Source organism: Lipophrys pholis (assembly GCF_963383615.2).
Source record: "Lipophrys pholis genome assembly, chromosome: 6".
NCBI lineage: Eukaryota > Metazoa > Chordata > Actinopteri > Blenniiformes > Blenniidae > Lipophrys > Lipophrys pholis.
Window position 1 is genome coordinate 9,594,565 of NC_137629.1, and position 25,942 is coordinate 9,620,506.

General features: G+C 42.8%; 1 protein-coding gene across 2 annotated transcripts in view; it reads right to left on the reverse strand.

Annotated features, from left to right (window-relative positions):
• Positions 1 to 7,616: 7,616 nt before the first annotated feature.
• Positions 7,617 to 25,942, reverse strand: part of stox2b (storkhead box 2b) — a 126,594-nt gene continuing 108,268 nt past the window's right edge. The window contains exons 3-4 of one of the 2 annotated variants that reach the window (XM_080464919.1): positions 12,348 to 14,718; positions 7,617 to 9,705 (exon numbers count right to left, since the gene is read on the reverse strand). In XM_080464919.1, coding sequence (XP_080321045.1) covers positions 9,501 to 9,705; positions 12,348 to 14,718 — 2,576 coding nt within the window. In that variant the 3' untranslated portion in view covers positions 7,617 to 9,500. The remainder of the gene's footprint in view (positions 9,706 to 12,347; positions 14,719 to 25,942) is intronic. The other variant, XM_080464918.1, reaches the window with a different exon arrangement.

Sequence of the window (25,942 nt, forward strand, 5' to 3'; positions counted from 1 at the left end):
TAGTCGACAGAACCCGGTGTCTTCCACCACTGAGAAAGGCTGCTCATCTAGCCTTCTGACTGTCATACTCATAAGGACGAGTGTTGCCAAGCGTGGGCTGCGTTACCTGCCGTCTGACTGTTGCCGTCTTCTTTTCATTGTCTGCCGTGAGCCTCGAAAATTCACCATACTCCATCAAGTTTGTTGTGTTGAAGCCTTTTACGTGCTTCCCCTGCAAGGTATTTTTTCGTTGCATGTGTTGCAGGATGCAAACTTTACATCACTCTAACAGATCTTATTAAAGTTTCACAAAGCAGGCATGTTTGTTGTTGAGGTTTGCAGCCTGTGCAGTGTGAAGGAAAGAGGGGTGGGGGGGCTCTGCTGGTTGCAAAGTATTAGCTACAGGTGATTGGTTTTTGTGATCGGCAATGAAAGGCATTGATCGGCAAATGCCGATCACATACTTTTCCACGAAGATTGGCCGATAGATCGGAGCACCACTAATGGCAACATATCTTCTTAACTCCAGCACACTGTATTGTCTTAATTACTCACCTTAACTGTTTTCCACACATTAATTTTACTTAGCTTTTAAGTTCCCAACGTGCCTCCCTGTCAGCCTTTAGTCTTTTCTTTTTTTTTTCTAACTCTCCTTGCATTGTCATTCACTCTCTGCGATGTTGTCAAGTTATGTTCTGTACTGTGGTCCTTATGTTTATTAAAAATAAAAATAAATTTCCAAAAAAATCCCCAAAACAATAGGGTCCTTGCCTCCAGGCTCGGTCCCAAATAATAATAATAAGAAACATTACAAAAACAATAGGGTCCTGGCCTCCAGGCTCGGGCCTCCTTTGGAGGTCCTGGACTTTCAGGCTTGGTCCCTAATTAAATCTGTGTAAAACAAAAATCATGATATTTGGTAAATGTAAAGCATTCAATCAGGTAAATGTACAGATAGAGGGTGTAGATATTTACCTTATTCGGCGCCAAAATTAGGGGGCTGCCATATTGCATCATTTTGTCTTACAATGTCCGGTTGGTGAGACCTGTAGTGTTGTGTCGTTGCTCATTGTAGCAGCTCGCTCTGTACAGTGAATGGGGGTGGACCATCTATCTCTGAATAAAGAGTTTTAACAATCGCTCATGTGGATTGACACTTCATGGCCCACCAACTGGCTGTGTGTGGATCGGTGCATCGTGTTTATCCGTGGCTAGAGGTGTGTGGTTTGCTGCTCTGCTGTTCCGTAGCTAGAAGTGGCTAACTTTGTCTGTTGGTGCTCTGTGGCTAACCACCACTCGTCATGTGTCTGCTCCGGTGTTCCACCTCTGGGTGTGTATGTGGCTGATTGGATGATCCCTGTCTGGCCGCGGCTGGCTGTGTATGTCTATGCTCCGTGGCTAACCGGCTAGCTGAGTTTAGCAGTTGAAACAACAACATCCTAAACATAAAGAGGAGAAACAGGACTGTTGTGGAGCAGCATACAACTTGTGGATTTGTGCAGCACTGTGTAACTTTTAAAGCAACATAATCTCTGATTTGGAAGATGAGTGAGTGCAGAGTTGTCCACATGTCTCACTGTGTAAACTCATGTTGTAATAAAAAATAGTTAGAAATTATTACATCTTGGTTTATTTCATATAATTGGATTTGAACCTTCCATAATATTGAATCTGCAAAAACAGCTGGTTGCTCTACTTCACCCACTCCAAGTGGTTAGCATGCTAGCGAGCGCTAGCTGACCTGCTGGGACTAGCTTCTGCCTTCAAAAGATGAATTCTCCGTCTCTGGATTACAGCACACAGCCCACCTTTCCACTGTAGATACTGGTACACCTCAGTACTCTTAAAGTGTATCATAACTGCTCCATGAGCTGCTAACGACAGGACGAAGACGTCATTCTAAGTTACCACAGTCCTTTTTCATGTCCTCTTCTCAGGTCAAAGTGAAAGAAGGATGAGGCAACATGATGCCTTGTCCGATCATCCCAGCTCAGTTTTCACGTGTTCCCACTTTAATATCCTGGTAACAGCATTTTTTTTTATTACATTTTATGGTAATTTTAAAGACAAAATAAAACACTGTGCTGCCGTCCACCACAATGTAATTTTCAGTAACCGGAAATGCTTAAGACAAAATGCGGAAGAACGGAGAAGTGGGTGGAGCAGAATAAGGTAAATAGAGAGGGTGGATCAAAGCATTTTTCTTTTTTAGGAGTAATTATTGACAACAAAATTTGCTGGAAACCTGCAAACATGTTCAAAGCAAACTATCCAGAAGTATCACAGTCCTGGCAAAAGCTAGAGATTTTCATTCTTTATAATTCAATGGCGTTACCCTATTAAACTTACTGTGTGGAGGTCTGGGGAAATACATATGCAAGTTCGCTACAAAAAATCTGTATATTGCAGAAGAGAGTAATAAGAATTGTTCACAAGGTTGGTTTCTGTGAGCACACTAATTGGTTATTTCTACAAGAAAAAACTTTAAAATTCATTGATCTGGTGGAATTTATAACTATTCAAATTAAGAAGAAAGCAAAGAATAACTTATTAATGGGGAAAATCCAGAAAATGTTCCGTGAAACAGTGAATGTTCATGATTTTGGAAGGAAGTTAAATTTCAAGATGCATAAAATGCACACTACTCGGAAATGTTTCTGTGTCACCGTCTGTGGAGTAAAGCTGTGGAACAAATTAGGAACAGAGATAAAACAATTATCCAATATAAATCAGTTTTAAAAAAGGATATAAAGGAATGATTCTTGAGAGGTACAATGATTCACCTTCATGAAGGGTTGCTTGATATCTGGAGAATATTGAAGCCAATCGTAACATAGTTTATTGTAAACATATGAAATCACAATAAGGAACTTTCGTTCTGAGTTGCTGACAGGGATATAGGAGTGTTTGCTTACAGGGATATAGAAGTGTTTGCGGGATTGGGGCATGGTTTTAGGGAGCGAGCCGTCCAGCTGTCATTTGGAAAAGATGGCCGGAGAAATAGCGGATGTGTTGCTCAAAGTCATCTAAAATATGTGTATAATGGCCATCACTACTTTTCACCGTCTAATTTGCTTAAATTCATATTTATTTGCCAGAATATAACGAGTTATCAGCTCGAGTACACAACTCACAACTGACTTACGGTTTGTATTACGCCCAGTAACGAGCAACGTGATTGGTCAATTGATACCACCTTTTGATTGGTTCGTAATTCTCTGACTCATCCTGTGGCATTCAAAATACTGACAAATTATATTTGCGGAATCCACACAGGTAGTATTAATTCTATGGATCTGTGATCATTCTAATTTTTCATTTCCAAAAGGTTTACACATGTTTGGATAACTGCCCATCAGTCATGCTTTTCATTGAAGGATAAAATATTCTTTGCTGTGAAAATGCTGCTTTTGATATAAGTATTGACAATCATGCTTGCTCCATAACCAATTTTTGTGTGACTGTGACATTCTAAAGTCTTGCGACCTTGCAGATAAGAAATAAGAATCTAATATTCAATTAAAAAATAGAAAGAGAATAATAGAAACTATTTCAGAGTTCAGAGTCTACAGCTGCTAAGTTTCTGGGTGCAGATAGAAGCAATGTGGCTGTAGAGGTTTGAAATGACTTGGGAATTTGCAATGGCTTACTCCTTCGTCAACTGTCAGTTAGAAATGATATTCCACAGGCAGTGTCAGTAGCTAGCACAGCTACACACTTCACAAAAGTCCACTCCAGAAACGTTGTTATATTAAAGATTAAAGTATATTAAATTACTCGGTTCCGAAGTTATAATTCCACTCACTTACAAAGGAATGTAGCTGGCTAAAACACTTGAAATTACTTACTAACAATGACGAAAAGAAGAGGTAAGAAAACAGTTTGCTCCTGTAGCTCTCAAGCACTGTCTCACCGTTTCCTGAAATCAACAGCACCCCTCACGCACGTATGCGGTCTTAAAGGGGCAGTACTCTCTTCTATCAACATGCACCAAATCATATAAAAACATGAATTCTAGTGTGCTTTTAACATTTTTAACTATCATATGAACTTTCAATTTAAACTATGCATCTTTTTAACACATTTTAATCATGTTAACTGTATTCAAAACTATGAACTGTTCTTTGGCCTCTACAGTGGCAACTACGGGGGCATAAACAAGTTTGGAGTGAAGTGAGTCGGGTACAAGTGAAAATCATCACCAATGAAAATAAAATAAATAAAATAAAAAAAAGACAACTTTTTAACAAAATAAGAAAGTATTTGTTGTTTCTTTTCTTTCTTTTTTTATGTTTGTCATTTCGGTGAACACTGGTGCAAGCTGTTTGGCACAGGTTTTCAGAACATTTTATACAGTCACATACATGTAATCTCTCATGGCATTTACATATTGAAAGACCAGCTTTACTTCGTGCTCTGTCACGGTCCATGTCCCCTGGGCAGTTTGCACACCTCTCGGCTGGGAACGTCGAAGCGTGTTAAAAGCTAAATTTGTCAGCTACAGAGATGTCATCAACACTCACCATGGGCATCAGTGTTGCTTTATAATCCGTTATTGTCTTTAGTCCCTGCCAAAGTCCCCTAGTGTCACTCTGCCTCAGCTGTGACTCCCCGTCTCCCCGTTTTTCCCCGTACTTCTGCTTAGCCCTCATGACTCTTTGGACTCTGTTTGTGGCAGCCCGGTGGGGCCGTTGTAGTCAGCGGCGTAAGACCTGAGAGATGCGCAGATGCCTTTGTTCATCCAAGGCTTCTGGTTTGGAAACTCTGTGATAGTTTTTTCAGGGTTGGTGTCCTCTGCTAGTTTCCCAATAAAACCCACAACTGCTTCCATAAACACACTGATGTCGCCATTAGAGCTGCATGAGAACATATCCAAGTCCGTTGTCTCCAAGGCGTCCTGCAGGGTGGCCTATGATAAGTCAATCCAACACCTCCATCATCACCAGAGCTGATTACTTCAGCCACTGATTGTACCTGGGCTGGAGGAGGATGGACGGTGGCTATATATATATAGATAGATAGAGAGAGAGAGAGAGAGAGAGAGAGAGAGAGAGAGAGAGAGCACAGAAAAATACAATTTAATAAATTTTAAATAATTAAAAGTCTGACTGACAGATCTCTCTCCCTGTAAACTGCTCAGGTTGGTCCACACTGTCTCCTTCCATAATGATCACAATGAAACGCACGACAGTGGTGTAACCAAACATTATTTTATTATCTTAAAAAGTATTACACAATCCCCATGGGGAATCACACACACTACAACAACGGTAACACTAGTACGACACATCAAAGGGACTTTCAGATAATATAGAGATTTTAGAAAATCACTGATTTTATTGTTTAAATTATTTGACTAGGCATGACAGATAAAGATCATTTACAGGTATTAGAAACACTGTTATTGTTGAACTTCCACTTCTAAAAACCACTGCCAATGTCCAGGGAAGACATTTCATGGATCATCAGTGTAGAAAAGCCATGAAGGGAAACAGGATCAAGGAGCCAATACAAGGCTGCCAGGCCTGACAGGAGCGGAGAAGCAGTGCAAACGTTTGATACAAGGGGCTCAGGGTGCTGGAGTTCAAACCCTGCTACCAGAGGTGAAGTGGTTCAGATCAGTAGTGAGCTGAGTGATGACTGCCTCCTGCTGCTGGGGGAGAGCATACATGGACAATACAGTGATGATGATCAACAAAACCACAGAACAGAGAACAATTCCACCCACACAAGTCCAGGTCTCACTGGATGAGGTCCTTCTTTCCAGGATGAAATGAAGAACAATACTGTCAGTGTAATGCACACTCTCTCTCACTCATTATGTTATGAAGGGATTTTCCAGAAAGAACAATCATGACAACAAGCCAAAGAAAGTCAGAGTTTCACTCTATGTTTTCTGGTGTGACTGTGTCTGAAACGTTATTTCTTTTGCTGGAGATCAACACAGAGGAACCATGAGGATTTTAACTCTTTAAATCGGGGTGACAAAAAGGAAAACAGCATCATGACTTCTACAAAGTTTTACCTCAGTTAGTAGTGCAAAAAAATACAAGTACATCTGGAAAATGCTGAGATATTGCACTTTGTAACAACTTATCATGATCTTAAATTGTAGCTGCCTCATTGTTCAGACTGAAGGCCCAAACATACTCTTCGTGACCGCATATCCGCAGAGTTGGTCCGTGTGACGGAAATGTCATTATCCACTCCTCTGCGGTCGACCGCGTACAGCCCAATTTTTGTGACTGCGCGAACTGTGCACTCCGACTGCGCATGCACCAGAGCATACTGGGCGCATGTGTGAGGAGATCCTCCGTCTCTCTTTCTGAACAATCACAATTTAAAAGAATATAAAGATAGCCAGACAACTCAGAACTCCTGGAGTGAAATATGAACAACTTTAGGAAAGGAGAACACTGGCCACTAAAAGTGGAGATATTTTCAGAATCAATAAGTTACGTTATGGAACGTGCACAAAAGTGAACCCATAAGTGTAGTATGGATGCAATCATGTGCGCATCCATGGTCCACGCACAAGTTTGAGCGGGCTGCGGACGTGCAATGCGGGAAGTATGTTTGGGCCTTAAGAGTGCTTTCACCAGGACAGTCCGGCACTCGGTTCAATTGAGCAGAGAGAAAGAAAGAAAAGCAAGACAAAGTAGAAACATGGCTCATTGATTGGTAGGGACTGAAAGCGGAATTCCCACCCCTTAAGCTGGTGTTGGCTTGTGGTTAATGGGTAGCCACAAGCAACTGCAATATATGCAGTCTTCAGACCAGATATCAATGAGTGCCTTCTTCACTATTCCACGTCAGCCCTCAAGATAATTTCCAACTTTTTCTTTCTGCTTCTTCGGATTCCCGCTATTAGCTTTGTTTGCGCTCTACATCATGTCCTCTCACTCTGTTCGCTAGAAAGTCTGCAGATAGTCCCTGATGCATTCACATTGGCCTTAACCCAGACCTCAGTTAAGTTGCAAGTGAACCGACACCCTCGTTTTCAAGTGAACCAGAGTTCAATTTCCCGTTTGGTCCGGACCGCAGTTCTCTTTGGGGAAAAACTCTGAACCGGAGCTAAGAAGAGATCTCTGGTCCCCTTTTAAACTTTGGTCTCGCTTCCTTTACAAACTGTCATTCTAGCGGGCAGGGTGAGAGGACAAGCAAGCAGACGTGACATAGTGCGCAATGCATTCTGGGTAAGAAACAAACAAAGCTAACAGCACGAATCAAAAGAATTAGATGCAGAAAGAAAAAGTTGGAAAATATCTTGCGGCCAGACATGGAGTAGCGAGGAAAAATTAGTGAGGAAGAAATAGTGAGAAAGGCGTTCAATGATATCTGGCCTGAAGACTATATATCGCGGTTGTTTCGAGCCACGAGCTACCTATCCTAGCCACCACAGGATAAAGTAGTGGGACTTTCGGTTTCGGTCCAGACCAATCAATGAGCTGTGTTTCTTATTTACTTCCTCTCTAGTCAGTGTTTGTTTCAGGCGGCAACGCCCCCAAACGAGCAGCTGTTGTAATTGCGTGACATTTTCCAGGTCTGGCGTGAACGTGCCCGAAAGGTATTTACCGGTAATGTCAGAACAGGACTTTCAACATGCATGAAGTTTTGCTACTTTATCTTACTTGTTTACTGCTGTATCACTTATCTGCTGGTTACAAGCTCTGTGACCATGTAATGACCTTCATTCTCCTACAGAAGCAGCAGGTCCTTGAAACACAGAGCTTTTCTTTGTTTTGCATTATTGTGCATGTTTGACAGCCCTACTCTAAAGAGATCAAATTGAGACAGGAACATGTATAATACCCTGTGGTGAGAATTCTTCCATATTAGGGTCTATGGTTTGAATTTAACAGATAAGGCCTTTCACATTCGGATAGTCCAGGACTCGGTTCACTTGGGAGGGAGGGCAACCGAGAATGTTCATACCTTTATTTGGTTCAGGTGGTGGTCACATTCACTTCTGAGACCAGACGAAACCTACTGGAAAATGTCATGCAATTAATTACAACAGCTGCTCATTTGGGAGTGACGTCGCCTGAAACAAAAACACGCAATAAATCGTCTTCAGACCAGATATCAATAAGTGCCTTTTTCACTACTTCTTCCTCTCTACTTCTTGCTCACGACCCCGCGAGATATTTTCCTACTTTTTCTTTCTGTGTCTAATTCTTCTGATTTGCACGGTTAACCTTGTTTACTACCCAGATAGCATTGCGCACTACGTCATGTCCTCTTAACCCGCCTGCTAGAAAGATCGTTTGGAAAGGATCCGAGACTGAGGTTTTCAAGGGGCCCAGAGATCTCGTTTGCTCTGGTTCAGAGTTTGTGGCCGTGTTCTCGTCATCCAAACAAAACGGTTTTTCCCTGAAGAGCACTGCCATCCAGACCAAAGTGCTGAATGTGATTACGCCATTCGGAGCCCCTAATCTTCCCCACTCTGGTCACTTAACAACACCAAAAATGGCAGACTACATGGTCCAGGTCTTGCTGCAGAAGCTACTGATGCTCGTTGATTTAATAAGGTGATATGTTGGATTTCTCGAATACCATGTTTGTCTATGTTTTTGTGTTCTCCGTGTGTTCTTCTGCATTTTTGGTGTATTTCTATGGCTGAGTTACAGTGCTACCTAAAGGCCTGGCATATCTACGTCATCATTTTGAGCTGTGTTTATAGTGACGTGTGAACAGAAATTTCTTTTTACAACGATGGGGAGAAAAAATTTTTTTGGCTTGTATGGACAGGGACAAAGATTGCAATGGGTCCATTAGAGGTTGAGCTGCTTTTCCTAGTTTGACCAGGAGGGGTCACAGTGTATCAGTAAGTAAAGGACAGTAAAAGCCAGGACTGACCAGCAGGTGGCAGCAGACCTCAGAGCAGGTCAGATGGTTAGCATCAGATTCATACTGTCAGGGTGAGTGAAAATTAAAAGCTGCAGAAGGTGCTGCTTCTGTTTCACTGGTGTGGCAGAAACTGTGAGTAAACTGGTCCTGATCTGACGGTCCTGATCTGGATGGACAGGTTCACCCCACAGGGTGACACTGATCATCTGATACAGACAAATGTCTCACCTACACAGGTTCAGTCCCTTTCTGGTGATATGCTAACTGTGAATTTCACCACAGAGACTCCAGAGACCTCAGATGCCCCAGAGACTTCAGACACCCCAGAGACCTCAGACATCCCAGAGACCCTAGACACCTGAGAGACCTCAGAGACCCCAGAGACCTCGGGGACTCCAGAGACCTCCAAAAACCCCAAAGAGACAAGCCTGCACGCACACACACTAGAATGTCCATAACTCAAAAAACACCACAGAAGAAAGAGCAGCAGGAGGAGCAGGAGTGTAAATGACCAGTTGCAGAGTGGCTTGTTCTGGCCCAGTGGCTCAGTTATGGACTGTGTGAGAGAAGGTAGTTGGAGCAATCACAGCTCCACTCATTCAGTCATGTGACAATCATTGTAGGGTCGGACCTCAGTCCACGGGCTCTGCTCTGAGTGCTCACTTCCAACCCTACACGCTGGTGATGGATGCAAGGCAGGTGCTGGACTTCGGGAGCTTTTCTGTCTGACTACTGGCAGGTTCTGGAATGGCACGGAAGGAGAAAGGAGGGCCATTTCCAGAGGTGATACCGAGGTGTCCGGGGCTCAAGGCTAGGTTCTGTCTGCGGGTACTCTCCACAATAGAGGACGTGTTGGATGCTAAACTCTCCCTTGTTCTGCAGAGAAAGACACACACAATGATCAAAAAGTGTAATTAACAACATATAGGTAACACACACAGATGACACACATACATACCTTTTACCAGGGGTGGAAATTAGCACCCACTACCGACTGAATGCAAGTGAATTAGTGTCCTTGCAGGTGAATTGAATCAGTTTACCAGTACTTTGGTGGGTTCATTCCAGTCAGATCTGATCCAATTAATCTTAATGATCAATATCTTGGTTAAGGCACAACAGTGTGATTTCCACAACCCTGGAGTTTGGTCTAATCAGAAACACATCATTTAACCGGTCAAAGTGGCAGTTGGACTTTTTATTGCTTATGATTATTCCTTCGCGTCCAGTCAGCTGAACAGATGTTGTGCCAAATTATGCTTGCATGCCAAAATCAGTTATATCCAGAAAGTGATTGAAGAGAAGGTTAGAAATTCACAATGTAATGTCTCACTGCAGTCAAGCAGGCTGAAATAATGTGTTGTTGCAATCACTATTGCAATAACACATCAACAGGGTAAAACTAACCTGTCTCATGAAGGTCTAATTTCAGCTCAAGTATCCCATGAAACTTTAACTGTGATGTAATAAGATCATGTGTTTTATTCTGTAGATATTTCTGATGTTAGGTTTACTTTTATAAGCATGATTGGAATGGTTGATCCTCTGTTTTCAATGTGTGATTGTTTGTGCGTTCAGCCAGGACACTATGTGACTGTGTGAGTGAAACCAGAGGCTGTGCATATTGTGAGCTTTAGGGTTGAAAGTGAGAAATCAAAAGTGAAGCCTTCTCATCAGAATGTTGTCGCATGTTGCAGGAAAGATACCAATGAGCACATGGTCAATCACTTCTATTGTTTGCATGTCTAATCAGTTGTTTCATATTTTGCCCCAAGTGATGAACTTTCCACCACACATTGGCTATTTGATAGCCTGTATAATGACAAGAAATTAAATGTTAAATAAATCTGATTCAATGTGGTAGATGATTTTGTATTGTTGTTTATATGCAACTGCATATAGTGCAACATTTGAAATTGGGACATTGAGGTTAAAGGTTAGTTGTTGTGTACTGAGGTAAAGACTTGGTGTTTAATAACTGAACTGTGGTAACTTCTCTCTTCTTTTACAGAAGACTTTCCTAAGACAATGTCTACTTCCTTGTGTAGGTTCAGCGCAGTTGAACACAGGGAATAATGAAGAATAAGAGCTGCAAGAAGATATTGCTAGATATTACTAACTTTAGAATCACCTAATGATGCAATTTCCATTTCCTTTGTATGGGCTTGATGTAGTATTTACATTCGTAACACACAAACAAGTTGGATTGCTGGATTTCAGGTGACTCAACTATAAAACTACAAAGTCCCATAGACTGGGAGTCACGAGTCACTCTAGAGGAAACATTGTTGTTATTGTCCATCTACTTGCACACGTGAATAAGAACTTGAATATTATGGCAGCAAGTATAACATTTACAGAGATGACAAAAATGTAAATTTTTCTGATTGTTTATCTATAAAAAAATGTGAAAAACATTTTTATTCCACTTCACAGCTTGAAATTCATACCAAAATCGGCTACTAACATCTGAAAAATATTGCAAGAATCAAAGGATTTCTGACCCAACAAGATGGTTCATGCATTTATTTTTAGGAGGTTGGATTATTGTAACGGTGTGTTTACAAGGCTTAGTAAAAAATCTGTCAGAAAACTGCAGCTCATCCAGAACGCTGCAGCCAGAGTCCTCACCAACACAAACAGGGTGGAGCACATTACACCCGTGCTCCAATCCCTGCACTGGCTGCCTGTGTAGCAAAGGAATGACTTAAAAATCTTACTTCTGGTCTATAAAGCTTTGAATGGTCTCGGGCCTAAATGCATCTCAGATTGACTTGTAGAATATAACATCTCCAGACCTCTGAGGTCCACAGGAAGAGGTTTACTCAGTGTTCCTCGAGTCAGAAACAAACAAGGTGAAGCAGCTTTTAGTTCCTATGCTCCTCACCTGTGGAACAAACTTCCTGAACACCTGAAGACTGCTGAGACACTCACTTCTTTAAAATCAGGACTTTAAACGTTCATATTTGACGGAGGCTTTTGAATAAACAATAGATTTTACTTACCTTATTAAATCTTTTACCTTATTTATTATATTTTTATGCTGTCTTTAAAAATGTTATGCTTTCATTTCATTAATGCTATTTCTTTTATTAATATATTTCTTATGTCTTTGTAAAGTTTTTCTGTATTTCTTTAATTTCTTTGTAAAGCACTGTGAATTGCCCTGTGTTTGAATGGGGCTCTATAAATAAATTTGCTTGCCTTTGCCTTCACAATTATGCAGCTCATTGTGTTGGTTTCTCACATAAAATTGCAAATTAATACAATTACATTAGTGGTTGCGCTGTGACCCTCACCAGGGGCCCCCGGGTTAAAGAGGTATCAATACTTTTGCAAGCCACTGTTTCTGCCATGGTAGGGACGGTTTTAGCTTGTCTATGATCAGAGAAGACATCAAAATGTCAGTGGAAAGCGGAAACCACACAGTATGATTTTAAATGTGTAATAAAGTCAGAGTTTACTAGGACTTATAGAGCATGTGTAAGCATGTGTATGTTGTAGGAGAGCTTTCTCACCGTGGAGAGTTGAATCCACTGTCAACTGTAACAGAGCTGGAGTCCATACTGTCCAGTCTGGCAGAGTGGGTAGACTGCTGGTTTTGACTGGGCTCTGGAAGGTTCTCTTTAGCACCGGGAAATGTGAGGGTTCTCTCAAACCTCCTCTGTAGATCTCTCTCCTTCTCCCTCTCCAAAAGCCACTGCATTGTTCCTGCTCCACCTCCTGCAATCCCAGAAGCTCCTCCTCCAGGTGTCTCGTCCTCCCCTCGACTTTTAGCACCGCCCTCCTCCAGTTCATCATCGTCAGAGACGTTGTAGTAATCGAAAGAAGCCTCTGCAGGAGTAGATGTGGATTCAATCCCCTGTGGGGGAGCAGAGGAGGTTGCCACCAGAGGCTTGGGAGCATCAAAGGCTTCTTGGGAATCAAGAGCGTCACAGGACGATGAGAGAATGGAGGTGGCGAGGGGGTTGGATTGTCTCAGGGAGCCATAACCAGGCAATGGGAGGCTTGGAGGAGGTTTGAAGAGTGTGTCTTTACTGAAGATCTCTTTACGCTTTTCTTGAACAGACGTGGCACTGAAGGAAGGTCTGCCATTGGCAATGGGAGGGTCTGGAAGAGAGAGAGGTATTGGAGGCAGACTCCCACCCTTTGGTCTTACCTTTGACAGATCATCTTTACTCTCTGGAGGATGACTTGTCTGTCTATCTGTTTGCCTGTCAGTGCTGCTTGCCTTCACTCCATCATGGCTGTTTTTGCCCAAAGTTCCTAGCGGGTTACTCGCTGTGAGAAGTGCTTCAGAAGACCCGGAGCACTGGAAGTAATCATCCGGAGGCATGGAGGCAGGCAGTGGTTTGGGTGAGTATGCTGGCAGACTGTCCCTGCTCTTACTCTTTTCTAAGTTCCTGCCACCATCCGACCCCAGAGAATCCACAGGCACCTTAGACGAGGGGGGCGCGGCACGTGAGTAGTGAGATGTGCTTTGATTAGCTCGCAGGGTGCCGTCATCAGTGTAATAACGGCTCCGCTCATCATAATAGTCAGGTGGTCCGATTAGTCCAGCTCCAAGTGGTCCCTTAGAATTGTCCATGGATCTTGAACGCTCCTTGGCTTTATCGCTTCGTTCATTTCTGGACTTCCTTTCTTGTGTGTGGGAGTGTGAGCGGTGGACTTTGGAATGGTACGCTGACGAGCCGTGACTTGGCTCGGGAAAAGGCATTTCTGTACGTCTCTTTGCAAGCTCTCCAGATACGTCCCACTCTGGTGTTACAGGCAGATGAGAAGCGTCCAGGATGTTGGGGTTGCTGTGCGCCAGATGAAGCCGGGCTCTTTGCCGCTCCATGGCCAGCGCCTGTTCCCTTGGTGATCGAGCCAGTGAGGACGAGTAGCCTCTGTAGTCTCTATCAGCCAGCTCCAGGTGGGAACCATCCGAGTGCTCACGTGTTGCCCTCGTCTTGCTGTGTGAGCGACTGAGTTTGTTCTGAGACTGTTTTCTGTGTCGACCGCCACTTCTTCTGCTCCTGGAGCTCTGATTGGCTGATGATGCTTTGCTTCTCTGAGCTCTTTCTTCTTCGAGGCGCTTCATGACAGCGGTGTGCCGAGCAAGATTTTCTACAGTGAGGTCAGGGTTGATTCTGCGGATGATCTCCATTTCTATGTGGCGTGGCAGCTGGCTCGGCATCTCCTCATCACGCAGTGGCCATTCCTCGGGGGGGAACTGTGCAGAGAAGGTTGCCAGTTGCTTGGTCTTATCTTTTTTAAAGCTCAAACGGAACAACTTCAAGCCAAATTTTCGACTTCCTGTACTGGTACCTCCTGCTTGTTTCTCTATTTCCCCACTCCCTCCGCTCCCTCCTCCTCCTCTGTGCTTGGTGAGAGTGTCCGTCTTGAACGAGAACCCGAGGGCGCTCCGACTCTTTTCTGTGTTGGGTCCAGCTGTCTGGGGAAGAGTTTGTGGAGAGTGGGGCAACGAGTAAACCTCCCAGTGGTCTTTGGGGGATCGGCGCTGCAGAGTGGTGTGGTGGCTAGGGGGGTCGTCTCCACGGTAGCTGCTGTTGAAAAAAGAATCCCCACCTCCCCCTGAGTGGTTCTGACTGGATTTTGGATGTGTTCGATCTCGCACTCCCCCAGAAGTGGATGGTGTGATGGTGCCAGAGGGAGGAGATGTGCACTCAGTCTGCTGATGTGGCTGTTGGTTTTGGTGTTGGTGTCGGTCAGATGAATGTTCGTCTAAGTGGTACCACTTTGAGCTAGTTCGGATTAGACTTGGAGTGATAAAATAAGTCTGAGGGGTTACAATGAAATATCCGTCTGGCGTTGGATAGATCTTCCGTTCACGGACCAGCATGCTTAGTGTGTGGTGCAGAACTTCCTCCGTTGGTGTAGGAACACCTGAGCAAAAGCAGAGGAAAAAAAACTTAGTGAAAGTCACAAAAACCCAAAGAGATAGTTTATAATAGAGAAAGAAATATAATTTTTCTATGTTGACTGTATGACGTATACAAATGATTGTATTTTGTTGGGATTTACTGTTGGTTATTAGCATTAAATTACTGGAAGTAATAGATTAATGAAAGTAAGAAATCACTGGAAGTATTTTATGAAAATTTTTAATTATTAATGAAAGTCAACGGTCATTTACTCATAACAACTCCTAAAGTAATTGAGTAACTACTTAAAAGTTAATAAATTATCAAAAATAATTTATTAATGACAAATTATTAATCTGAATAAATTTGTTATTTATTTATTATTAAGGAAAAGAGGCACCACCAGATAAACTGGAAATAGCTAATTACCAAAATATCAGTCTCATTTGGAAAAAGGTTTATTTAAGTTAATATTTTCTGTGTAAAAATATAAGAATCTTGAATAAAAGGGAAGGTGTGAGAGCCGAGTACAGACTGTTACAAACCAGTGATTGTCAACAATGAATACACAATAATCACCAGGAATCGTTCAATTCAGCTAACAGGCGTTTATTAATAAAAGTGTATTAATTCAAACATAATTCAGTAATCATTCTATAAATCAACATATTTAAGTATCAAACGTTATCTAACACGGAGCTCTAATCTACTAAACAGCAAACACTATGTACAAAGAGTGTGTGTGTGTGTGTGGGGGCGGTACTGGAGTGATGAAGGTGAATGGGTGTAATGACCTCCATCGTCCACCCAATGGAGGCAGACGTTGGTGGGTCAGTGTGAGTGGGTGTAATGACCTCGAACGTCCACCAGGTGTAGATAAACGTCAGGTTCAGTGTGGTGACCATGAAAACCACTAGGGGGCATGCGGCAGCGCACAGAGGAAGAGCGCAATGACTTATCCACCAGATGGACGTCAAGAGGGATTGCGATGACCTACGCGACCACGAGAGGCGTTTGACTTGCTCTTTCTGGGGCATGGCGGTTGCTTAGCGACCAGAAAAACAAGACGCCCGTCGCATGCACATGCGGGAAGGGGTCTCAGAGTGACGGGGTCTCACCTACTCCCATGACGACCGGGCAGCTTTGTCGGCCCGGTTCTGAGCGCCGGAGTTCTAACTGGATGTCGGCACATGCAGCCAGAACTCTGGTCATCGTGCGGATGTTGTTTCGAGGCACCAGATAGCAGTTCGGTTGCTAAATGTGGCTATGTGTGTGAGCTTATCTCGATCAGATAACATGAGCGGCGGCGCGCAGAGTTGGGTTAGTGCAGGGGGAAGAGAGAGAGAGGGGGGAGAGAAGTGACGGACAGAGAGTTTGTTTGGTTCAGTTCCGAACCCTGGTTCTTCCACAAAGATATTGAAGTAGCTTCTGGAAGTTCACTTAATTCTCTGGTTTCTGAGGTGGGGAACCTGAGTCTGGACCGCGATGGTTCACGCGCGTACACAAACATAAGCTGCATCTTCGTGCAGCTGCGAATTCATCAGCGACACATTAAAACACATTGCAGGTTCGCTTCACGCTAATTTAAAAATTGCTGCCCAGACAAAAACCCTTACTTGGTCATTGTGCTGTGTTGTTCAGCACCGTTCGTGGGGCTACGCGTTTCTGTGAGGCAGCAGTAACTGGTTGTTACCGGGTTGGAATTCAGCGCCGTGAATTCGACCTGGGCCCTGCTTGATCAGGGGAAACGCGTCTGTGCAGCTGGAGAAGGGTGCTCCGGAGGTCCAGTTAAAGAAGAAGAAAAGAAAAAGTATGTTTCCACGGCTTTTCCAGCTCGTCCAGCAAGTTGGAAAGGTTCCGGGCCCGGTCCGCGTGAGTTAACACGTGGCTTCTTGTATCCCCGTACGAAGTCCTGCATCTTGCTCGAGGCGAATCCGTCTTGGAAAAGGGTGCGTTTTTGCGGGTTAGACTTTTGTACCTGCGCCTCATGTTGAGGCACCCTGTGGTGCCAGGCTGCTCCTTACCTAATCTCCTTGGGCTGGTTTCCAGACCATGGGTGTGAAGAAGTTGGTGGAGCCCCCTGGTTGTGAGCTGCAGGGATGAAGCTTCCAAGGAGGGGTGCCCGGGGGCCCCTGGTGAGGGTCACATGACCAATGGTGAATTTTTCCAGTGGTGAACACATGTTTCTTTGTTCTCAAAGAAATGTGGTCACCCTCCCCCCTCTTCTTTGTCTGGAGGGGTGAACATGGTGGCCAGGCCCAACAATTCCGTTACTTGAAATGAAAAACGAACCTTGCTGCTAACATTGTGAATTATTTACCAATCAGAGATAAAAACAAGAACAAAGTCAAGAGAGAGTAGAGCTTGAAACTGATGAGCTAAATTGAATATCAAGATATGTACTTTCATCTGTATCGGTTGTTCAAGCCATTTTATAGTTTTACCTTTGTAATGCTCGTTGTTTTCTTTTTCTGACTGCAGACCCACTGAGCATAGAGTGGTCCAAATCACATCTTAAAGACATAATTTCTATACTTTAAGAAGACATCTTCAGGGAAGCCAGAATGAAAGCTTTTTGAATGTCTTTCATGGACAATGCATGGATATCCTGTCTGGACGACATATGAACGTCCAAACAAGACCTCTGGATGACTTGATCCAATGACGTTAAAAAAAAAAAAAAGACCACACCGGGAAACCCAAAACACTATAATGACAGACAACATTCCTATCCACTAGACCAGGGGTGGGGAACCCTGGTCCTCAAGGGCCACGGTCCTGCACGGTTTCAATGTGTCCTCGCATCAATACAGCTGACAGCAATTATTGGCTCATTATCAAGCTTTCTCCAGAGCCTCATCATGACAACTCAGATGTGTTTGAGCAGGGAGACATGGAAAACATGCAGGACTGCGGCCCTCGAGGACTAGGGTTCCCAACCCCTGCACTAGACCAACAGAACACTCCTGATCATATTAATTCTGACAATAATTTTGTATGCATGAAACTTATAAAGCTTACAAGCTTAATAAAGTAAGGACCAACAGTGTGCCCTAGATAACATCGATTCATTCAATACTTTATTAAGCGTATCATATATTAGTGACATGCTTACAAAGTTATTGTCAGAATCAATGTAATCTACTATCTAATAACATCATCCAGAGATCTTGTTTGGGCGTTCATATGACCTATGTCCCATAGAACATCCATGCAATGTACAGGAAAGACGTACAAAATTTTTTAAATTCTGTTTTCCCCAAAAACATCTTCTGGCGGTATGGAAATGGTGTCTTAAAGACGTGATTTGGACCACTCTTGCTCAGTGGGGAGCCTCTACAGGCTTTATAGCAGGGGTCCAAAGAGGCATTTGGACCCGTTTCCTTCTGTAAAGAACACACTGGGAGCCACAAAACCTTTTAACCTCAATGTTACATATAAAAAAGAACTGGGGAATAGCTCATCAAAAAACAAACAGACAAACAAAAAACGCATCTCTAAAATGAACTAAATTTATCTGAATGAAGCCCCCCCTCGAGCAGGAGGCCCTCTGGGACCCCTTCCATAAGCTGTACCATTGCACATCACTGGTAGGTGGCTCCACAAAGTCCACCACACCCGGCTGCACTCCAAGTCGAACCAATGCTGACCGGACCGTGTCAGCCTCGCAAGGAGACACAAATAGCCACATGTTCACACATGTGGACCAGAACCGGGATGTCAACTTGCTGTACATGTGAGAAAGTGATGGAAAGTACTTTTCTTTTTTTTTTACTTTGGATCCATGGAGCACGAAACAGCAACCCAGCGACTTCAGAATCCCAGAAAAAGCACACTCCACGCCTCTAGTGGCCGGATGGGTCATTGCTATCTCGCTTTGCACGGCCGCCCGGTGGTCACATCTAGTAGTGCTTAGACATATGTAGAGAGAAAAATCATACTAGCTCATGAGATATGGAGGGATAAAAATCACACTAGCTTAGGAAGCGGTGCCTTGAACGTTTTATAGGGGTAAGCTGTAAAATATAAACAGAGTGATAAATATGTCAAATCTGTTATGCACCTGTGCCAGAGTGGTGGCATAGCTGCCCATTGCAATGTTGTTTTTGTTTTTTTTAAATGGGACGCTCTGCCAAAAGTTTTAATCATTTCATAAGCAGGGCCAAATATGCTGAGTGACCCTCAAGGGAAGACGACACCATTAAAACTCCAAAATGAGGGTAGGTCAAGATGACTGCTGAGTGGCCCTCAAGGAATACGATACCATTAATTCACCCAAAAATGGTAGAAACCCAGGGGAGGGGCTTTCCAAGGCGGACTTTTGAAGACCAGAGAAGAGAATATAAGGCAGAATGAAATGCTGTATAGTCAGTCTTGAACCAGTTGAAGACTCTGAGTTTTGACTGTTCTTGGGAATAACACTCATTTACATCCAAGTCCAGCTTCTCATCTGATTTTTGCTTCAAGGATCAGCTATTTTCCAGCAGTGTTGGAGAATTAGAGACGGCCCAGAACAACATGCCTGATTGATACCATGACAATATATATGTGTATATATATATATCGGTAGATATCGGATCGTGACCGATATCGGCGCCGATCCGATATCTACCGATTGGATCGGGGCCGATATTGGTGATTTGTGAGTGATCGGAATTGGCAAATCCAGCCAATCACCCCACCGATCTAAAAAAGAAAAAAATCTTTTATCACGTCAGCTGCCGTAAAGCGAGCCCCGTTTGCGACCTGCCGTAAACTGCCGTTAGCAGCCTAAAGCCATTGAGTGGATAAATGTCAGCAGTCTGGAGGTATTTTAAGGTTGACAACGAAACCAGTCCAGCGGCCAGTTGTACTATTTGCTTAGCCACAGTCCCGAGAGGTGGGAGTACCAGAGCTTTGTTTAACACAACTCATTTGATAAGAAATCTAAAATGTAAACATGTGGCAAAGACGATCATCCGTGGAAAAAATTATGACGTAATCGCCCCCCTCCTCCCCCCACCACGGTCCGCAACAACCACAACAATCACGGACTACAATCTCCGGTCGAGCAGACGGAGCGGGGCCATAGACCTATAAAACTAGAATTATTTATAGTGGTTTATGTGTTTATGCAGAAGTCTACTTCTAAATTTCTATGTGGTCTGTCTTCTTCTGCGTTTTTGTTGTGTTTGGTGAGTCACAGCGCCCCTAAAGGCAATCGGGAATTGGGTTCTTCTGATTGGTTTTACTGAATACTGTTTATGTTGTAGTTTTTTATAGTTTCTATGTTAGTCAAACTGATTCACTGGGTTTCATTTAAAAAAAATTTTTATTAGCCACAAAATCCAGGTGAAGTTGTTTAGGTTAACATAAATAAGAGATACAAGACTGCAGAGTGTAATTGTTTTTTTTTGTTGTTACGACTGAATAAAGTTTAAATAAGTTCTTAAGTCATTCTGAGAAGAATTTTGTGAGTTTTACAATAATTTCTAGCTAAACAAAGCTTCCGCCAATAGTGCTTTTAGTTTCAGACATCTTAGTTGCTCCAAAAATAGACTATTGAGTATATTTGCAATAGCAATGTAAGTATCGGATCGGGAAAGTATCGGTTTCGGTCGATACTCGTTTCTGAAAAATCGGATCGGTATCGGGGGCAAAAACGTATGATCGGGACATCCCTAATATGTGTATGTATGTATATATATATATATATATATATATATATATCTGCAGTGGTATATATATATATATATATATATGCAGTGGTTTTTCTACATTAATTTAGGAGTGGCCCTTCAGAAATCCTTGCCGCAGTCCCTTCAAATTTCAAGTCTGCACCTTCACTGTAGAGTCCTGACCTGCACTGGATACTTGTGAGCACGTTGTCCGAATGGGGGGGGGGGGGGGGGGGGGGGGGGGGGGGGGGGGGGGTGCTTGGTGGAACAGAATGAACACAGGCAGTATTTTGGCTGCTAAAGCCAGTTTAAGTTTAAGTGGCAGGTCCATTTCACTACACAGTTTTAGGCAGCAAGTCTCCAGCAGGTCATTTGGAAGGGCAATTTTTGATAAAGACAGTCGAAAAAATAGCGTACAGATTGCTCAAAGTTGTCTACAATATGTGTACAATCGAACCTCGGACTAGGGGACCAGGTATGAGTGGACACACCACCGTGCACAGAGAGGTTTTAACTGTTAACGCACCTCAATGAGTGGAGAGCGGAGAACGTTGCTGCTGTGAAGTTTACTTCAGTCAAACATAAAGCCTGTGGCAAAACCGGCCAAAGGTTTCTGGCTGCAGGACCACCACTCTTAAGCTTCTCCACTCTCCGGCTCCCTCCAGTGTCAGACAGGAAGTGCTCATTCAAAATAAAATGTGACAATTCAAAATGAAATGCGACAGAATAAAATGCCGAAATGCTTGTGGAAAATTCAGATTGCATTAATTACTCAACAACGCAACATTAAAAACAACTTTCTTGAAAGTAGTACAGTCAATATAGTTTTTGCCGTTTGCCTTTTTATCTACATAGCACATGTACCCTGAGTATTTATGCAGATAAATGATCATATATTATACTATTTCTGAATGTATAATATACAATCATTTATGGCCACAAATGATATATAGTATATTATACAGTCATTAATAATATGTTCCATGCAGTATTTTTGATATGAAAAAAAATGCAGCCCATATAGTGTTAGGACAGGAGTCTCAAACTCACGGCCCGCGGGCCAATTGTGGCCAGCAGGACGATATTTTGTGGCCCTCACCTTGATATAAAAGTATTCAGTGCGGCCTGTGATGGGAGAGGACCTTTGACGATGACACTCAACCAGCTCCGGCGTGTAATGAACAGCCAGACAGCAGTCACTTTTATTGAGCCCGCCACTCATGATCGGCACAAAAATATGACGCATTGACCGAATTTGAACCAGGGGCTTAAAGCATAGGAGATCCCGTACTTTTACGGAGGAATTACAATGAAACACACTCGCACCTGCTTAAAAAATTTGTTAATGAAGAACTCAAGAAGTTGAGCTTATCCTTTATGCCTACTGTGAGTGGCACAGGCTTTTAGTTTGACACTAAAACTTACAAGAACACCATGGCAGGACCACACTACACACAAAACCCTCTTCACTCCCGGTTGCCAAGATACAACTGAAAAACTAAACTAAACTAAACTAACTAACTACATGAACTAAGCAACAAAAACACAACACAACACAATCAATACCTACACTACAAACCTAATATAACCACCAATAATTCAATTCAATTCAATTCAATTTTATTTGTAAAGCGCTAAATCACATCAACAAACATCTCAAAGCGCTCTTACAATGATAGAGTACAACAGGACCCAACTAAACCCTTCCAAAGCAAGCATCTAAAATTAATTACATCTAAAACACGACGAACAGAAACTCCTATAATGCATTGCATATTATTAAAACTGCGGATATATGCGGGAGATCTGGGTTTTTAGAACCATGAGTGTGAGTGGTGTGGCTTTTAATGTAATTTAGTTGTTGTGTGATTCATGAATATCTAGAGTTAAGAGAGCATTTTCCACTCTCTGTGGCTGTGAGCTTCAGCATGAAGCACCGATAGTGACAACGTCTTGGTCATATACGCCGCTTTGCACACAATGGTGGTTTTGTTGACTGGATTTATTGAAATGTGGCGCCCAACAGCTCTGCGGACTTCACACTATTGTTGCGTAATGACATTACATCCCTGCGTCGTTCACAACCCTGCTTACATTTTACTGTACTCTCTGTCGTGGGACCGAGACACAGTTGGTCTGGGTGCGCTTTGCCTTACCATACCGTACCGTCTGGCCCACCGCGCTCAGGGATGTACTGCAGTGGGACTGAGGCTCAAGGAGCCGCAGCAGAGAGACCAAAGAGCCGCATGTGGCTCCGGAGGCGCAGGTTGTCGACCCCTGATCAAAACATTCTGAGGGTCTCAACTGCTCAGATATGTGAGATGAAGCGCTGCCAAGTCTCTGGCCGCAAGGAGTAGGCAAGAGAAACCATATTCAGAAAAGTCGTTCATGATCTTCATTCAATGTTCCATACATGTTCAGAACACTTCATGTTCAGAAGAACCGTTCATGATCTTCATTCAATGTTCCATACATGTTCAGGACACTTCCATGCTCAGAAGAAATCATTAAAACAGATTTTTTTGTACAACTTTTTTTGTGAATAGCCTCACCCAGACTCTGCCTCCAGCGGACCCCAGGTAATTTAAGTTTTAGACCCCATCCTAGGATATAAATGAATAGAAAATCAGAGCTTATGACTTGAACAGTTCATGATTATGATGTGAAGAATCATAGGTCTATAGTCCGGCATTTTAGAGTTTAATCCTTTATAAATGTTGTTGTTTATTTTGAACATGCAAAAAATCGGATTAAGGGCTCAAGTCTGTTTATATTATAAATCAGCTTGAGGCCAATCAGTTAAAAATGTTCTTTTTCTTAAAATGACTTATTTTCTAAGCCAACATGTCATACCTATTGTTGTAAAGTGATCTACCATGTGTTAAATATGATGTACTTTCACTGTTATCATTTAAACTGTATTCACTATTGCTGTTGTTAAATGTATATTGTTCCATTTTCCATTTTATCTTTTCTTTTGTCTTATTCTGTGTTAGTGGCCATTATTCATTACATATTTGGTCTCAATTATTGTTCTGTTTTGTTTTTTGTTCTGCTGAACACATAGATTTACACCTGAGGGAATGTCAAATAAATATACTACCTTAGCTCTTAGATGTCCACAGTACAATTGGAGTGAAATATAAAGTGCTCCATAAAGAAACAATACAAAAAGTCAAAGCTTTATTCTTTATTTAGTCATCTATGTGGCATTCGCAATATCCCGGATAATGTCTTTTGTCAACTAGTTCTTTGCAAATTGTCCACATCTCCAATATTATAGAAAACAAATTTAAATGGCTCAAAAACTGATTCATTTTCTGACTCGTCCAGGATTGCGTCTTTACACAAGACTTTGTACCGCAGACCAGCCTCGGCCTGTTCCTGCTCCTCCAAGTCCAGTAGTGAAGGCAGGTCAACTCGGCTGCAGATCTGCAGTCATCAACAATCCTGGATTCACACGTGTCTGTGAAAAGACAGACAGAAAAATGATCTTTCCAATGCTGCTTCAAAAGTATTTGACAGACAGAGATCATGAAACAAGACTCCTCTTTCACTGTTGTCTCCCCACCTGGTGGAGTGACGTCCAATATGAAAGAAACATTAGTGCACTGCTCTTCTTAAATCATACAAACACACATAAATATATAAAATCAGTGGATTTGCTATATGCGCTAACTAAACAAGAGCGCACCATGCACCGGCTCAGACACGGACTTTTGACGCGGCCCCCTGTCTGCGCAGACAGCTGTCAGCTCCTGCAATTAAAACAAGACCAACATTGCAGCTTGGACACAAACTTTCTCTTTTATTGCTGAAACAGTTCAGAGAAATGTCTTTCTGAAAACAAATAAGCTGTGCCACTTAGTAGCTGACAGCATTGAGTGATGCGTTCAGGTGTCTCACGTAAGTCCGCTTCCCAACATGTTAACGAGCTGAGGGGCTCATACAGTTACAATCTGAAAGAAACATTAGTGCACTGCTCTTCTTAAAACATGCGAAACATGTTACATGCTAAACATGAATAAAATAAGACTGATAGTCATTAGCGAGCTGGAATGTGCATGTGCAGCAGAATGCAGTGCCAAAGTAATGGGGGGTGGGGGGGGGGGGGAGTTGGGGGAGATCACAATGGCATCTTTGACTGTAGCATCGTTCTAATATAAAGGAATATTTTGAATGAAAACAGCGAAAATGCTTCGGAATTATAATTCTATAGAGAAAATCAAAGGAGAAAAAGCAGCAACTTTTTTCAATCACAACTGGATTAATATCACTCCTGCATTTGATATATGTTTATTTGTTAACTACAACTGATTAAGGTTGAGCTATTTTTAACAACTTTAGTTACTAATCTAAACTATAGTAATAGATCATGTTGCTTTACATTTTACATGGATACTTTGTCTGTCCTTTGGGAACCATGCATCTCTAAAGCCCTGTTTACACGACAACGTTTCACGTGACAACACCTAATCCGCAAAAAAAAAAAAGGAGTGCGTTACACTGCAGCAGCGGACACCGAGACAACAGTGTAGTTAGTATGCCGGGCCACTGGAGGGCGCTGTTGCTTGATTTTGTTATGAAACTACACAGACTTGTGTGCAGAGAAAAAAACACTATAAACGTGAAGAAAATGGAGAGCACCCGACATCTGCATGGACTGATGACGCATCGGATGCTATCAGGGGTGAGTCTCAACTATTAAACTACTGATCTGGACGATAAAACTAGAATATGGACCGCGGGTCGTACCACTACGCAGCCGCCATGTTTGTTTACAAGTGAATGAGCAGGAGGGAGGGGGAGAGATGTGCATGCACAGTAACAGGCTCTGTAGCCTCCATCTGTCTCTGCAAGTTGGATTTGCGCCGTGAAAGAATCTTTCCACCTTGGGAGCGGGAGTAAAAACTTTGTGGATACAGTGCATCCGCAAACTGGTGCCGTGTAAACAGACCCCCCAAAAGTGAAGAAAGTTTTGCGGATACACTCGAATTCGTTGTCGTGTAAACGGGGCCTAAAACGTACTCTTTACAAACTGTTTCACTCATGGGATATACGAACAGTTACAGTTTGATGATTGCCACCGTTAGCATTACTGAGCTTTAAAATGACACGTAACCCAAGCCACTGCTGTAACACGCTGTTATTTGCATCATATATATATGTTAGATTGCGGCAGGTATATCAACGGCGAACACACACAAGAAACCATACATTCAGACTGTTTTCTGGAAAATTAAAAGTAGCAACTTACCGCTATGTAGCTCGAGCCAGTGGAGGGAGCCTCAGAGTGGAGGCTGCACCTGAAATGCCTGAGAGTGGAGGTCCTGCAGCCAGAAGCTTCTCAAACCTGCTGCAAAAGGCTCCAATCTGGCCTCACAAACACCAAGCAAGGTGGTTTTATAGGATTTATAGGAGGGTTTTTCTTACATTTCACTGTATTTTGCAGCAGAATATTTCATTGAATAAAATAAAAAAACGCGGTCCGCAACGTCACCTAATAACCACAACAAACACGGATTAAAAGCTCCGGTAGAGCTGCAGAGGTTAGAAGCAGGCGGAGCAGGGCCATAGACCTATAAAACC